Source organism: Asparagus officinalis, chromosome 10 (genome assembly GCF_001876935.1).
Source record: "Asparagus officinalis chromosome 10, Aspof.V1, whole genome shotgun sequence".
Classification (NCBI taxonomy): domain Eukaryota; kingdom Viridiplantae; phylum Streptophyta; class Magnoliopsida; order Asparagales; family Asparagaceae; genus Asparagus; species Asparagus officinalis.
The window spans coordinates 64,712,766-64,726,942 of record NC_033803.1 but is presented as its reverse complement, the minus strand read 5'-3'; the positions used below and the strand labels follow the sequence as shown (position 1 = coordinate 64,726,942).

Below are 14,177 nucleotides of genomic sequence, written 5' to 3'. Positions count from 1 at the left end.
AGGAGATCCCTACGACGAGCACATCTCCATGAATGCCGATCCTCAATTCAACACGAGCTTTGTGTTTGTGAGCCTAAACGAGACCATGTGCTCTGTGTTTCTACTTCAGAATGTAAGCCTCATGTCTATGAGCCCAAACATAGGCTCTGTGTGAATAAGACTGAACGCAGCCCTCAGTGGTGTATTGTACAGTCAAAATGCAGCCTTTAGGAGTGCGTTCCATTAACTGAACGCAACTCTCAGGCATGTGTTTCAGAACCAAAAAATAAATTCCAAGACTGTGTTCCACTAGCAAAATGCAGATCTCAGGACTGTGTTTCACCAGCAAAACCTGAACCTCAGGCATGCATTCGGGTAATGAAATCCAATACAGAACCTGATGTACACGGCAGAGCTTCGGGGCGCTGTCCCGACCCCCGCCGGGGGGTCGTCCACTCCCCCCGAACCCCTCGGCCAGGGGTGTGCCGTCTCCTGGACCCCCGGCTTGCTGACCGGGCAGCGAGACCCCCGAATACTCTGCGTAGCGCGATTAGATCGAGGGACGGATATAAGAAGTCTATGGATTCAAGGTATCTCAACCATATCCATGCTCACCAGGAGCCAGTCTCGTCTAATCGTAGACTGGACGTTCTAGTTCAAACCTCACGGTCAGTGAGTAATTCTTCTTGAGTCTTTACAACAGATTTGAGAGGGTTCATATTGAGAGAAAGACCGATACGAGTCACTCGTTCATGCCAATGCGAACGGCTAATTTTTGCGATTCTCTCGAGACGCTAGTGCTGCTGATGCGCAGTCAATTTGTCGATGTTTAACCGACCAATGAATGTCACCTTGCTCAATAACCAACGACGTTCTCATAGGAAGAAGACTTTGGAGGATGAATACCTTGGAGTCACTTCTAACATGGTCGGTAGAGGGAGATCATCAGTCCCTAGCTCCGATGAGTCAGAGGAAGATCAGTCTCCTGACTTGAAAGACCTCCTGAATAGGTCCAATGGAATTTATCAACATACTCGGACTCGAACGGGAGCCATTCCTCTGGTTAACTATCAAAGATTAGCCAGAGGAACCAATTCTGAGGATGAACACTCAGCCATTGTAGAGTCTTAATCATCAAGCTCTTTTGTTGAACATGAGAGCTCCGCCTATATGATGGGAAACCATGAAGATCTCTCAAAGAGGGTTGCTGAGCATGAGGGCATGCTCTGAGCACAACAGGAAACCATCAATCAACTTCGGGATATGATGGCTCAAATCATTGCTAATAGAGCCAATTTCCAGAAAGCTGAGTCACAACCTCGGCAGGATTCCTCCCAGAAAGGAGGATCGTCTACATCGAAAGCTAAACAAAAAGTGAACGAGACCTCTGATCAAGAAGCTCATCACATAGTCTATTCCTCTGAAGAAGAGAAAGAAGCCGAGAATGAGCAGAATCCTCAATCAGCCAAAATGGAAGAATTGGAAGCCCGCCTCAATGTCATTGCTAACAGAAGTGAGCTCCAAGATGAAGAAGTTGCCAGGCCCTATCCTGAATGGGATGCAGCCCCTTATCCTCCAAAGTTTGAGGTCCCGACGCTACAAACTTTCGATGGTACAAAATTACTGAACCAACATATCTATCATTTCAAGTTACAGACTAGGAATGTGATATTAAATGACGCCATACTGGTCCGATTGTTCATTGGCACCCTCAAGGGTGTTGCCTTTGAATGGTTCAGGAAACTACCTGCGGGATGTATCCAAAAGTGGGCGGATCTAGAGAGACTCTTCCTGTCAAGATTCTTTGAAGAGGATACATAAGTCTTCATCCATACCCTTCTCACCACTAAGAAGAAAAAAAGGGAGTCCGTCAAAACCTTCGTCAAAATGTTTCGAAACATGGTTCTGCGATGTCCGACAGGTATGACACAGTCTACCTTAGTGGAGACCTGTCGACACAACTTACAGACCGATCTTCTAGCATAAATAAGGGTTGCAGAATACCGTTCCTGGAGATAACTAATCTCTCAAGGCGAACAGGCTCAAAAGATTATTGTCAGGATCAAAGCTGAAGAACAAAATAGGCAGGATCAACCTGAGCAATCGGACCAAACCCAATCTTATCAGTCAGAAGGGGAAGATACTACGACCACTGAAGCCAATCCCCTTTAGTAGGATGGTGGGTCCATCAAAACTATCACGTTAACAATTACTTCTGATAGTCAAACTCGTTAGATAATGGCCCACTAGGTGATGTGCCATGACTACCCTTTTCCCCATGCACTTGTTCAAGACTGGGGGTTGGTTTATTTGTAGTTTATTAGATTATGAGTAATAAATTTTCTAAGTTGTCATGTTCAATAGAATACATCTGTCAACCACGAAATCCACCAAAACTATCATGTTAATGATCACCTCTGATAGTCCATTTCCTCCAAATTCTCCCACCAATCATCTTCAAGTAGGATGACGGGTCTATCAAAACTATCACGTTAACAGTTCCCTCTGATAGTCCATTTCCTCCAAATTCTCCTACCAATCCTTTTCAAGTAGGATGGCGGGTCCACCAAAACTATCACGTTAACAGTTATATCTGATAATCTATTTTCTCCAAATTCTACCACCAATCCTCTTTAGTAGGATGGCGGGTCCACCAAAACTATCACGTTAACAATTACCTCTGATAGTCTATTTTCTCCAAATTCTCCCACCAATCCTCTTCAGTAGGATGGCGGGTCTATCAAAACTATCACGTTAACAGTTACCTCTGATAGCCAAACTCGTCAGATAGTGGCCTACTAGGTGATGGACCTCTATTCCAACTTGATGGATAGTGACCCATAAGGCAATATGTCATGTCTACCCCTCTTTTTCTTCCCCTGCTAAGTCTTAATCAAGACTGGGGGTTGGTTACTTTGAATCCACTGGATTAAGATTAACGAATCTTTCACATCGTCGAGTTAATATTATACTTCTGACGATCATCACCCCCATGAAGTATGAATTCAGTTTGCATCACTCTCAATTTGTCACGTTAACAATATACCTCTGACAATCAACTTATCAATCCTCTTCAATAGGATGATATATCCTCAAAATTGCTCAAATCACAATCTTCCCCAGCAAGACGTTAAGTCTTCAAAATCTTGTTCAAATCACAAGTACAAAACTCCTGTCACGTTAATATTACACCTCTGATAATCCACTTATCAATCCTCTTCAATAGGATAATAAGTCCTCAAAGTTGTTCCAATCGTAACAAAATTCCTATCACGTTAATATCACACATTTGACAAATAAATTTATCAATCCTCTTTAATAGGATGATAAGTCCACAAAGTTGTTCCAATCGCAACAAAATTCCTATCACGTTAATATCACACATCTGATAAATAAATTTATCAATCCTCTTTAATAGGATGATAAGTCCACAAAGTTGTTCCGAACCCAACAAATTCTTATCACGTTAATCCCACACCTCTGATAAAATCCACTTATCGACTCTCCCTAATAGAGCGATAGGTCCTCAAAATTACCCTGATCGTAATATTCTTCTTGTCACGTTTATATCACATCTCTGACAAAATCAACTTATCAACTCTCTTCAATAGAGCGATAGGTCCACAAACCCGTCAAGTTAACATCACACCTCTAACAACATAATCCACTTATCGACTCTCCTTAATAGAACGATAGGTCCACAAATCAGTTAAGTTAATATCACACCTCTGATAACCAAACCAACTTATCAACTCTCTTCGATAAAATGATAAGTCCATAAAATACTGTTAGGTTAACATCACACCTCTAACAGTCAAACTCCCCAATGAACTTGTTACTTCTTTTTCAACAAGAATAGCAAGTTTTCATTATAAAATCCCCAGTGGATTAAAGATTTTCTGGAATTATTCAACAAGAATAGCAAGTTTTCATTATAAAATCCCCAGTGGATTAAAGATTTTCTGGAATTATCCTAGTCATAATGAAGAAAATTTCTGAATTTTACTCTAAGTAAAAAATTCATGCTAAGTTAATACTACACCTCTGGCACTTCCAACATTCTTTCAGTGTTTCAAGTGAAAACATAACACATGAAGAAACAGCAACAAAGCCACGCCTAACATACGTTGTCGGTTTGTCTTTTGCCGCGAAAAAGACACCAAAATCCACGTCTGGGGGACTTTATCTCGATCCTTAATTAGAGATAAGTCTACGCTTAACACGCGTTGCCGGTTAGTCTTTCTCCATAAAAAAGACACCAGAATCCACGTCTGGGGACTTTATCTCGATCCCTAAATAGAGATAAGTCTGCATCTAACACATGCTGTCGGTTAGTCTTTTCCTGTAAAAAGGACAAAAGCCCACGTATTCAACATTATGGCAGGTCGTTATTAATAACGCCAAAATCCATGCCTTACACGCATGGGAGACTTTGTCTCGATCCCTAATTAGAGATAAGTCTACGCCTAATACGCGTTACCGGTTAGTCTTTTCTCGTAAAAATGACAAAGTCTATGTATTCAAAATCATAACATCAAGTCTAAAAGAGTTCATTCTCTTAGCACAATGTTACATGTAAAACGGATTTAAATAATTCAAATGCTAGCCCGACTCAAACGGTAGTCGGTAAAGGCCTATCAAATCTGTTGATAGTTGAGGGTTTGGCAAAAATCCTATGAATGTTTGCGGGCCCATCAGCTGAATGGATGTGAGCTGTGATGTAATATTTGAGAGCTTCTGCTCGTGATTAGCTTGTACCGTCGCAACAGTTCTCTTCGAAGCTCAGGTCCTATGTGGCAAATCTTTTCAACCAAGATGCCTTTGAAGCGGGTGCAGAGAACAACTCCTTTATGACAAGGAATTAACAGCTCCAAGATCAGAGTTGAGATCCAAAGTATTTTGAAAATTCGTCCCAGTCAACCACGAACTTTCGAAAACTTTGGAGGGGGTTCTGTAGGCTGTCTAAAAATTATTACAGATAGTTGATCCCCATCAAACACCGATAAGTTACAATTTGACGGCTTTCAGAAGACTATAATTTGAAGACTTTTACATGGATCGATGAAGGTTACAATCTGACGATCTTTACAATAACCGATGAAAGCTCTGATCAATAGTCTTCACAATCAACAGAGAGAGTTACAACCTGACGACTCTCACATATCAAAGAGCTGATGCAAAGATTACAAAGCAACGATCTTTACAACGTTCTGACAAAAAGAGACTACAAATTAACGGTCTCCTCAAACCAAGATACGGAAGTCCTCCCCGCGTTTCAGCACCAAGACGCAGCTCCTTATCAGCCATCGCTAACGTAGCTCAAGCCCACGGACACAACTCATGTTCGGCCACAAACGTAGCCTCTGAAAGCTACCAACACACCTTTCATCCGCTGCCAAACGCATCTTCCAAATTGCTGCAAACGCAGCTTTCAAATGCTACAAACACAGCTTCCATACGCTGCAAAAGAGCTTCCAGACGCTGCGCTTGAATGCAGAATTCATGCCAGAACACGGATTTTGTGTTTGACTCGTTCAAACACGAGCTGAACGGTTTCAAAACCATTTCCCACAATCTGAGAGGATCACAACTCCACTCAGGAGTGATTTAAGGGGCGATTACATCCCATTAGCCCCACAAAGGAGCGATTTTAGGGGCGGTTACACCCCCTAATCGCCACTTTTGGGAACTTTGGCTCCGAGGCTTTTGGCTTCGGGGTTTGCTGTTGCCACCTTGGTTGTTGAGGCACCTTTTGCTGTTGCTGTTGCGGCTGTGCTTGCACCTCAAACGTCTGATTCGCGTTCATGGCATTTGCGTGTGCTTTTCCTCTTCCCTTAGGGGCGAAGTTTGGTTGCGGAGCATTATTAGCTATTTGACCCCTTTCCGCCTTCTTCATCTTAAGAAAGGAGCGATTTTAGGGGCGGTTACACCCCCTAATCGCCTATAAATAGCTGAAAGATCAGGTTAGTTCGGAGGGGAGAAGGGAGGGGATATCTTTGGATCTTTAAGAATTTTGGAGAACTAGAGATCGACTTCTTCGGATCATCTTCTCGGCAACAGATTCTTGGGGCTATCTTCGTGCTTGGCTTGTCTAACCAATTATGGTTAAGATCAATCAACTCTTTTATAAGAGTTTAAACTCGTTCTGAGTTATCAATTCGTTCAGAGTTTCAAACTTGCCATGCAAGTCCTCCACAGCGTCAAATCGTGAGGAGAAGATATCGTTCTAGTGAAACAAGATGTTCGGATCGTCAACGAGAAGCAAACTTGACGCGAGCATTCGAGGGAGACATCTCATCGCTACCGTGAAGAACCCAATATTAAACAAAGGGGAGAATTTACATCAATTCTCTTCTCTTTTATAATCAGAATTAAAATTGTAATTAAGATTGAGAGAATACAAATCAAATTTCTTTTATTTTATTTATTACAAATTTTACACAAACAGGACGCCAAAGTGCAAGTAAGCCAAAATAGAAAAGATATCGGTAAATTTTAGGACCCCCCCCCCTAAATGGTCCTTCCTCAAATAGCCATCTCCTGCTTTAACCTTCAAAATGCCCAGAAATCACCTTATATTTTCTTTATATTTTGGGTTTTCAAAAAAAACTTCCACTTTCAACATTATTCAAAAAGCCCCTCTAACAACGTCGAGCGTAGTTTTCACATGTGTGCAAAATTAACTTGGAAATATTTTTTGCCTGTAAAAATTGTGGTTCATTTTTTTTAGTTAAGTTTGTTGAAAGTTAAATGGGATTATTTAGGAAAGGCCCAAACTTAAGGGAGTTTTATTAAATTTTTTAAAAAGAAAAGGCCACCGTTTCTCTAACTACTCTCTCCCCATTACCGAAGACATACACAACGAAATTTGCTTCCTAAGCTTAAGAAGAATGGAATCTAAGCCTCTTTTCTCATCAAGGAAAGTAATTTAAACAATAGTACAACTGCATCTCTTGCATTTAGGGAAAACCAGTAATGAATCTAAGCCTGATGAGCTCTTGTAGCTCAAGTAAGACCCAGTTTGTTTCATTTGGGTTTAGTGGGTCAAATAAAAAGTTCATAATACAATGCAAATACAACACTATGATTATCAAAATAATAAAAATATAAATATGGTATGTGGTTATCTTAAGTACAACTCTAAAAAAATTATTGGCAAACTAAAAAGAAATTTCTAAACCAAATATTTAATGTTTTTTTTGCTTCTTTCACATACAGTACATATCCCAAATATTTTTATCCAAAAATTTCAAAATAAATTTCTGAATGAAATGTTTAAACATGGTTAGATTAGTTCTCAACTATGAATGAGCAATTACTAAACTATTTTGCTATGAATTCTATCCAATTTTTTAATTATGATTAGATTAACCTTTAATTATGGATAAGTAACTACTAAACCGTTCTCACTCGAGCTCACCAAATGTCGGTTTTGCCTCTTTTCCCAATTCTCTCTTCAATTTCCGAGAGATGTGGAAACTTTTCCCACTCTTGTATGAAATAGGGTATCCACTCTAAAAAGTTATAATTGGAGGAATATTTTCCAAATTAAACAAGTGCTAACTAAGGGGAATTAATTTCAAACAACTCATAATGATTTAGGGTATGTAAGAGCAAGTTCAATAATTTAGGGAACTAATTAAGATGATTACATCTACTGCAAGGAAAAATAACAAATTAACAGGGGGCTTGCAAAAAAAAAAAAAAAAACATTTAACACAAATGCTCTTCAACACTCAAGGGCACTTATGTTTGCCTTCCTTGGTCTTCCAGTTGTTATAGCAAGGGCATTCTTCTCTGTTACCCCACAAGTCCCGGACGGAACACAAAGGCATGCAGCGCAGCATTTGCTGCAGAAGAACAGGCACGGCTTCTTGTGTGAAGTCGCCGAGCATCTGTGCTCGCATGCAGGCCCGCATTCTGCGATAAAACATCGAAAAAAAAGAAAGAAGACGAGCATCAGTTATTAGCTCCTATAATAACATCTCTCTTTTCTCCTTCGTTCGTATAGTAGTAGTATCTATTTCCTCTAGCTAATAATTTTTTTTGGGCATCTTGACCAGAACTCGAGAAATTATTTATCTTAACGGAGTACGTCGTTTATTTGGAAGATATATAGTGTTGAGAGACGTACGGCCTGGACGAAGGGAACCTTCCCCACCCATCTGAAACATATATATAGAAAACAAAGATATATACGTGTACAAAGTTAGTAGATGCAACAAAATGTGAGATGAAAAAGAGAAGATATACTGCATTGCCGATAAACTCACCGGACGGGCGGTTGCGGCATCAGAAGAGACGGTCGCCGCCTGCACCAAATGAAAATTAAACAGTTAGAACACTATCATAAAGCCATTAAATCTAAAATTTTGGAATCCGCCATATAAAGAGACTGGACACGCATTGGTTTTTATTTACTTTTTTTATTTTTTATTTTTAATTTTTTTTTACCAGAAATGACAAGGCAACGAGAACGAGAACAGCGGATGGATCAAAAGAAAAACGAGCCATCTTCTTTCTTTTAAATTTTTCCTACTTCTTCAAGAACTCACTGTGAGTTCATTATACCAGAAATCCCACTTATTTATAGGGAAAAAAAAGGACAAATTTTCAAAACCAACCCATTTGATAAACTATTCCCAAAAAAAGACCCATTTCAGTTTTATTTGTAAAAACCGACCTGGTTTCAGCCTCAGCGCTGAAACCAGGTCGGTTTTTGAAAAAAAAATTCCGAAACTTCACGGGAGTTCAACTCCCGTGAAGTTTTGTTATGTGAAAAAACTTCACGGGAGTTGAACTCCCGTGAAGTTTCGTAAAGTTTTTTAGAAAAACCGACCTGGTTTCAGCGACAGTGCTGAAACCAGGTCGGTTTCTCTAAATAAATCTGAAACGGGTCGTTTTTTACAATTAGTTTATCAAATGGGTTGGTTTTGAAAATTTGTCCTTAGTTTTGACCTACAAGTCTATTAGACAATTTACGGTAGCTAGTCACCAACTATGTTGCCCCAAATAGATCATGGAAGCCAATGCGCTGTGCACTACATTCGGGGGTTTCAAACCCAATGATTGGCATTATTCGATCATTGATTATGTTGAAGTCTTCTCTTTTAGCCTATAAGAGGAAATAAGATTACTTATTGTAAAAACCGACCTGGTTTCAGCCTCAGCGCTGAAACCAGGTCGGTTTTTGAAAAAAAAATTCCGAAACTTCACGGGAGTTCAACTCCCGTGAAGTTTTGTTATGTGAAAAAACTTCACGGGAGTTGAACTCCCGTGAAGTTTCGTAAAGTTTTTTAGAAAAACCGACCTGGTTTCAGCGACAGTGCTGAAACCAGGTCGGTTTCTCTAAATAAATCCCAAATGGGTCGTTTTTTGCAATTAGTTTATTAAATGGGTTGCTTTTGAAAATTTGTCCGGAAAAAGAAAGGAGCACCCGTGTTCATTCACCAATTCATTTATTTATGTCAATCCTTCAACCGCATCTGCAGATGTCCTCAATTGCCAGCTGTAAGATTAAAACTTTACACTAGAATACATAATAAAATTTCCTAGAAATGAATTTAGATGAGCGTTACTGTCACATTTTCCCCAATATAACTTCACCCGCAGCTATTTTTGCGATTAGAGGTACCACAAACAAAACAATTTAACGGGGAAGTTTTTTGCTTGGAAGCAAAATAGGAAACTTTTTTAGTAATCTGTTTGTTTCCTCCGCGGGCGTTCGAATTGTAAAATAGAAATGATAGAGGCACACCCTCTACCACACCATCTCTCTCGCTACAGTGCACCGGGCCCACATGAGATTTTATTTAATAAAATCTCATGTGGGCCCGGTGCACTGTAACGAGAGAGATGGTGTGGATGGAGGTGTGATAGAGGGTGTGCCCCTAGTGCCTCTCGCCAATATGAATTCAGATGAGCATATTCTAGATAGCCGCCTTGTTGCCTTCCAAATACTTCAAGAGAATAAGTTCGGTAGAAGAAAAGTGTTGGAGGGTAGCCAATTGCAAAACACAAAATCTTTTATAGCGAAAAGAAAAGCATCGATCCATGAAAAATAGGATAGGCCGCATAACTTTGCAAACAAGCGGCGATCAAGCTTAAATTATTCGAATTTGAACAATCTTGGCTTTGATATTACCTATCCTCAAGCGCGTCGTTTTACTTCGCTATCATAAATTTTGCTCACGCATAACTTTTTTTGGACCAGTAGCGGGGGAATGCATAAGCAAAGCAAGTGTAATAACCAGTGCGAATCTGTGATGGGTTTGCCTAGTTGCATTCTAAGCTATTTTCAGTTTGTAAGTTTCGCTTCTTGTTAGTAATACGGTCATTTTTATTTGAGACTATACATACGATCAAGGTTCACACGCGCATATTATGCATAATTGCACTACTTAACAGAGTGGAAATATACGACAACTTTGATACCTAGGACTCTAGAGGAATAATTCACAGCCCATACATCGAAAAACCACGAAACGAGAGGATTTTAAGAGAATAGCTTCGAACAATTGTATCTAAAATACTAATGAAGAACACTAACGCAACCAAGAAATAGACAAAATTTTCTCAAATTGAAAGACAAGTCTTGGCAGACCTCTGCACACTTGGTTCTTTTTACAGCTTGGTTAACCGTGACAAATCCTTACACAGTTCACAAACACTAGAGACCTCGTCCTACATCTTATGCACTAAATATCGCTTCTTATGGCATCAAAGCTGCAGCTAATTTTTACAAGTCTAAATTATAAGTTCAAGGCTATACAGAGTGAAATAAAAAAAGCTCCATGCATTATTCCAACAGGCCTTCACTTTATTTACATGAAAAAGGCCATGTTTCTAACTTCCTCATTTTATGCTGAAAAGAAAAATATCCAGCAGCTAGCAGCTATGTCTATCCTCATTATATGTACAAGAACTAGCTTGATATTCTGTAGTTGTCTCAGGTCCTATACGATGACATCCCAATGTGTCTTTCTGCAAAAGTTAAAAAAAATATAAATTAGAGGAAAAAATAGTATTTTCTGTCAAAATTCCATGAGGAAATTGAAAGTAGTTCTTCTACCTCCAGCAGTGATCAACTTCTCAACTCGGGCAACAATATGTTTACCATAGGTATACCTCTTCAGAGTATTCAAGTGAACCTTGACACGTGACAGTATAAGTTCACGATTATGATCGTCACAGGTCTCGAGAACTTTTTGTACCACATAGTTTCCAAACTGATCCTTCATCATTGCCTGCAAGGAATTAAATATGGCAAGCCAACAGTAAGATTCTAAAAAGTGATGTTTTCACGCTAGGGGTATATTGATTAACAGAGCAACATCTCAAGTAACAGCCGAGTTCATGTTTGATGCATTTTACATCAATGTTGCGACCTCATTAGAAATTCTCAAGCCGCATAGCTCAAGAGCACATGTACTCGCAACTCAAGTAGACATATAATATAAAAATCACTCAATATGTTCAAAGGAAATAGGAAAAAGAAAGAATAATCTAAACTCTAATCGTTTTTGGACCAAATCTTTATCTTAACGAGTTCCTAAATTGAGAGTTCATATGAAGATTCATAAATTGAGAGCTCAAAAGGTGATTACTATGAGTGGCAACCCAAGTTCCACCAATGTGCTTTTTGGTAAAGCTTACTCTCATCTCATCAGCAGATAGTCGAGAGAGATATGACCAATGTGCACATGTATATTTGGACTTGCCTTTACATCATTCAATAAGGATATGTTTGATTTGAACAAAAATGGATGAAAAGAAAAGAAAATGAGTGAAAAAACTTAATTTACAGTTTTTGGATTGAAGAAAAGCAAAATGAAAATGAAAATGAAAATGTGATGAAATATAGGAGAAAAAGGTTCCAAACTTTCGCTTTGCTTTTCTTCGTCGAAGGCTAGCGAAAAAGATTTTTTTCTTTGCCCAATCGCCAAAAAAATCCATGCAGTCCCCATAGCTACATGTGGCACCACCTAAATAAGTATTAACCCCATGCTCGCATGGATTGTTTGATTTCTTTAGTTTGAATATGTTGGTTTACACGCCCTTCGAATATGTTTAGATACCTAGTGTAATAGGATACATGATTGATTATATTTCTGTATAGACTATAACTTACAGTTCATCTATTAACTAATACATTAAAGGCTTATGGAGGAAGAGACAATGAATACATTTTTTTGATATGTTCTGAGAAGAAGAGAATACAACTTTTTTATCAGTTAAAGTAGATAGTTTGAGTGATAGGGTTTTTCTTAGATAAATTACAATACTAAGTTTGAAATTTAAAATTAGACAGTTTAACCATCAATCTCCTTTATATTAGACAGTTTAACCATCAATCTCCATTATAAATCTAAATAAAAATTTATGCCATAAAAACTAAAAAATGACTGGTATTTCAATGTCCTGAGATTTTGATCAATGCTCATGTTCGGCACACCTGGGATTGGGATATAAATGAGATTATGACTTTCCTCTAATCCTCAAAAATGGGTAGCAGGAAGTTTCACCACCCCCTAGTATAAAGGAGATAGGACTTTCCATGACCATTATACCCTCCCACCTCATGCAAGCCCCACACAATGATATATTATAATATTACAATATAATATGTTAAATAAGAAGGCTATTTGTAATTTTAGAATTTTTGGGGTGTTGTTTCTAATTTTTAAACTTTTCAAAAGGGTAGTTGTAAAGTTTTCAGAGAGCTATTTTGTAAAAATTTTGTGGGGTTATTTGTGATTTACAAAATATTCAAGGGTTTTTCTTAATTCTTCGGCGATCTTTGTAATTTTTTTAACTTTTAAGGGGTCGTTGTAAAAATTTTAGGCAGTTGTCTGTGATACTTCAAACTTTTAGTAGGATGTTTGTTATTTTTACAACGTTCATAGAGATAGTTGTAAAAATTTTAAAGGGCTATTTGTAAAGTTTTCAAAGGAATGTTTGTAATTATTGAAACTTTTAGGGAGCTAGTTATAAAATTTTCAAGGGATTTTTAATTAAATTTTAGGGGGCAATTTGTAATTTTTAAACTTTTCATAGGATTTTTGTAATTTTTGGATTTTCTAGAATTTTAAAAGGGCCAATTTACAATTTTCTAAATTTTATGATGCTATTTGTAATTTTTCGATTTTTTTTTGTTTATTAATAATAATCCTAAGGTGTTATTTGCAAAAAGTTTACTATTTTATAGGCCTTTTCGAAATTTTAGATTTATCAGGAGACTATTTCTAAATTTTGAATCTCGGGGACAATTTGTAACTTTTAGGATTGGGATCCTCTACTAATGGATCCTCTACTACTATCTACTAATAAAGAGATCTTAGCCTTTGATTTATCAATCAAATGCCAAGATCTCATCATTATCCTCTCCCTACTTTTGCTCATGAGGAGATCTTGACCTTTGATTGATAAATCAAAGGCCAAGATTCCATTAGAAGATATTAGAAAGCTCCTCATTAGTAGAGGATCACAATCCTAACTTTTGGATGTAAAAGGGATAGCTGATAATTTTCTAATCTTGAAAACCCCTTTTATATAAAGAGGGGCTTTGATTAATAGGATTTTTAAATTATGATAGTTTTAATTTGAAAAGGATTTTGAAGTAAAGATGATTAGAAAGGGGGCTTTTGATTATTAGAATTTTTAAGCATGAATTGTTTTAAATTGATTAGGATTCTTAAGTGAAAATTAGAGTACATGTCAACATGTCAATTTCTGATAGGATATATGGGTTGATGACATTTTTTTGACATATGACATTTTTTTGACATATGACATGTTTTTGAGCCTTAAGAGTAGTTCATCAATTTATATATAAAGAAGTGAATTGATTATGAGATTTTTTTTAATATAGATAATTATAATTTGATTAGAATTATCAAATATTTGATTATTTTTAATTATGGATAATTTTAATTTCGTGTGACTTCTTAATTAGTTGAAGATAAGATTAAGTGTCCATGTGTCATCTTCTGCTAGGATTTCTTAATTAGTTGAAGATAAGATTATCCGTGGGCCATCTTCTGCTAGGATATAAAGACATGTCATATATTTAGATGACACATATCATCATGTATTTAGATGACACATGTTAGTTTTTTATGCCTTTAGCAGAACCGCCAATTTCTCATTATATATAAAGAGGGAAAATTAAAACTAGCATTGCAACATGTGCAAACACA

At 37.7% G+C, this 14,177-nt stretch overlaps 1 protein-coding gene across 3 annotated transcripts in view; it reads right to left on the bottom strand.

Moving 5' to 3' along the window:
• The window catches only part of LOC109825104 (pumilio homolog 1-like), a 28,565-nt gene continuing 24,928 nt past the window's right edge, over positions 10,541 to 14,177 (bottom strand). For all 3 annotated transcript variants that reach the window (XM_020391834.1, XM_020391836.1, XM_020391835.1), the window contains exons 10-11: positions 11,051 to 11,225; positions 10,541 to 10,962 (exon numbers count right to left, since the gene is read on the bottom strand). In XM_020391834.1, coding sequence (XP_020247423.1) covers positions 10,928 to 10,962; positions 11,051 to 11,225 — 210 coding nt within the window. In that variant the 3' untranslated portion in view covers positions 10,541 to 10,927. The remainder of the gene's footprint in view (positions 10,963 to 11,050; positions 11,226 to 14,177) is intronic.